General features: G+C 37.2%; 1 protein-coding gene across 1 annotated transcript; it reads left to right on the top strand.

Annotated features, from left to right (window-relative positions):
• The first annotated feature begins 1,540 nt into the window (after positions 1-1,540).
• LOC149198103 (uncharacterized) lies at positions 1,541-1,888 on the top strand. Its single transcript, XM_089408927.1, has one exon. The coding sequence runs from the start codon at positions 1,541-1,543 to the stop codon at positions 1,886-1,888; it is 348 nt and encodes a 115-aa protein (XP_089265053.1).
• Positions 1,889-2,231: the final 343 nt, after the last annotated feature.

The following is a 2,231-nucleotide window of genomic DNA, read 5'->3' as shown; positions in this document are numbered from 1 at the left end:
CAATTCCTGGAACTCTTCCAAAATTGGCAGGAAGCTGAAGTATTCTACTAGAGGAAGTGTCCCCAATTCTTTGAAGAGGTATCACCAACTGAAGGCACGATCAGGGGCATCTTTGTCTCTGGGTACAATTCTGAATCTGGTATGGCAGGTTGTGGCTCAGGCTCGCTTGATGTGGCTTTGAAGCTTGTAGATGACCATCATTTCCCCCCTGTCAGATACAAGGTGAGATGATGGAGAAAACTCAACTGAAAGATTGTTCAATACTCTAGAACAAGTTCGAACATATGACTGAAATATATTCTTCGCTATTGATGCCCATTTCCAAGAAGTGATCCATCCAAGATGAATCATTGTTCTTGTAGGAGGCTTTTTTTTGAAGCATCTGTTTGAAGAATGGCTGGTTTTATGACAGTGCTTACATGGATGAAGATCAAAATAGTGATCCTTCATATGGCCAACTCGGTCACAGTGTTGGAATTTAACAATTTTTGACTGCGAATGTGAAGGAGCAGAATCTGGAATAGGTGAAGGTGAAGTCTCATCAAGAAATCCTGCACCCTGGAATTTGATAGGCTTGGAATAGTTTGGAATATGAAAGGATACATCCTTGTCATATCCAAGACTAGTTTTGTGCTTGTTATGGACAAGTTCTTCCCAAGGTCTGATGATGGGCTTGGGAAGCGTATGCTGAATTTCTACTTCTGCATTCAACTCTGCTCTTGAGATGGGTATTACATCTAAATCAATATTAATCTCATTGATATGATTACTTTCTGGAAGCTGATGGGAGTGTGTATCAATTTTCTAAATAGAAATAGATTCAGAATGACAAATATTTTGTTTTAATTCTTCTTGCTGAAGCTGAGATTCTAATTGCAAAAAATCAATCTTTTGATGTGCATCTTGTAGACATATTTGAATATGAGCAAGATTGGCTTTGCTTATTTTTACTGTGTCTTCAATAGTACATTGTATCAGCGTTTTGAGAAACTCTAATACTTTACAAATTAAATCCATTTTTCAACCTCAAAAAATAGTAAAACAATTAGGAACTCAACGCTAAACTTCAAACTCCAATATAACACAATCAACAACAGAGAGGATATAATGCATATGCCGTACAGAACAACTTGCATGTACTCCCCTATTGCATCATGTTTGGGAAGACCTCTGCATTAATTGGAAACCACCAACGCTCCCTTAATTTAATCACCTGTACTTTGCAATGGGGGATTTACATCACCAAAATTCCACAATAAGTACTGACGGGATGCAAACCTTGAAGCTCTACTCATAAATGGCACTCCTTGTGCATTGCCGAATTCATTTGATGCATAACTCTGTGTTCACACATATTACTCAACATATATGTTATATGAAAAAAATCATAGGTATATGAGCCAACATGAAGTCACCTGCCAACTTGTATTTATAAATTACACATTTTATATGTATCCATTCTAATTGGCGCATAGACTTCAATTAATCACCTCTCACAATTCACCCTTGAATGGAACCAAAGATATGAACCTAATAATACATGAACATTAATGTTCGATACCATCTTGATGAAGATCCCAAGTGTTTGAAGGTGTTTCCAATACCGTTGCAAAATGAAAAGGGTTTAGTGCTGCATTATGACCGAATGGCCCTCTCACCAGATGATAAGGTCATTGTTGTGACACATGGTTCTATGTTACAATGGTTAAGTTTTGAGACTGGAGAAATTCTTGATACAATAGATAAATCTCATGACAGGGATATCACATGTATGGCTTGGGCACCTCAGCCTCTTGCAACAGAAAATGGTCTCGCAACAATTTTAGCTACAACTAGCAATGACAAAAAAGTGAAGTTTTGGACTGCCTCTAAATTTCCTTCACATTGAAATTGGTCAGAGTTTTACTAACAACCATTGCTTAGGTCCTTATATATTCATCACTCATCACCAATTTGTAGTGTGTGAATGATATGAGAGACGTTCATTAACGAGTTTTACTGAGAAACATATGCATTTACAGCATGAAAGATACAGTTATCAAATGAATTTTAGGAAATTGTTGGAAGAGAATGAGCATACAACTTTCAAGTGGGAGTCACAACCTTCACAAAAATTAGTCTCATGTACCTGTCTTGACCAGAGGAATAATTGTAGGTTCAACACACTGTACGTTATTGCAATGTTCACTGCATTGTATGCATAGGTCTTAATGCAGAGGAATGACCAACAT

The sequence above is a fragment of the Pinus tabuliformis genome, chromosome 2_2 (genome assembly GCF_031772625.1).
Source record: "Pinus tabuliformis cultivar Carrire ecotype Pingquan chromosome 2_2, CPIR1, whole genome shotgun sequence".
Taxonomy (NCBI): domain Eukaryota; kingdom Viridiplantae; phylum Streptophyta; class Pinopsida; order Pinales; family Pinaceae; genus Pinus; species Pinus tabuliformis.
This window is presented reverse-complemented; position numbering and strand designations above follow the sequence as displayed.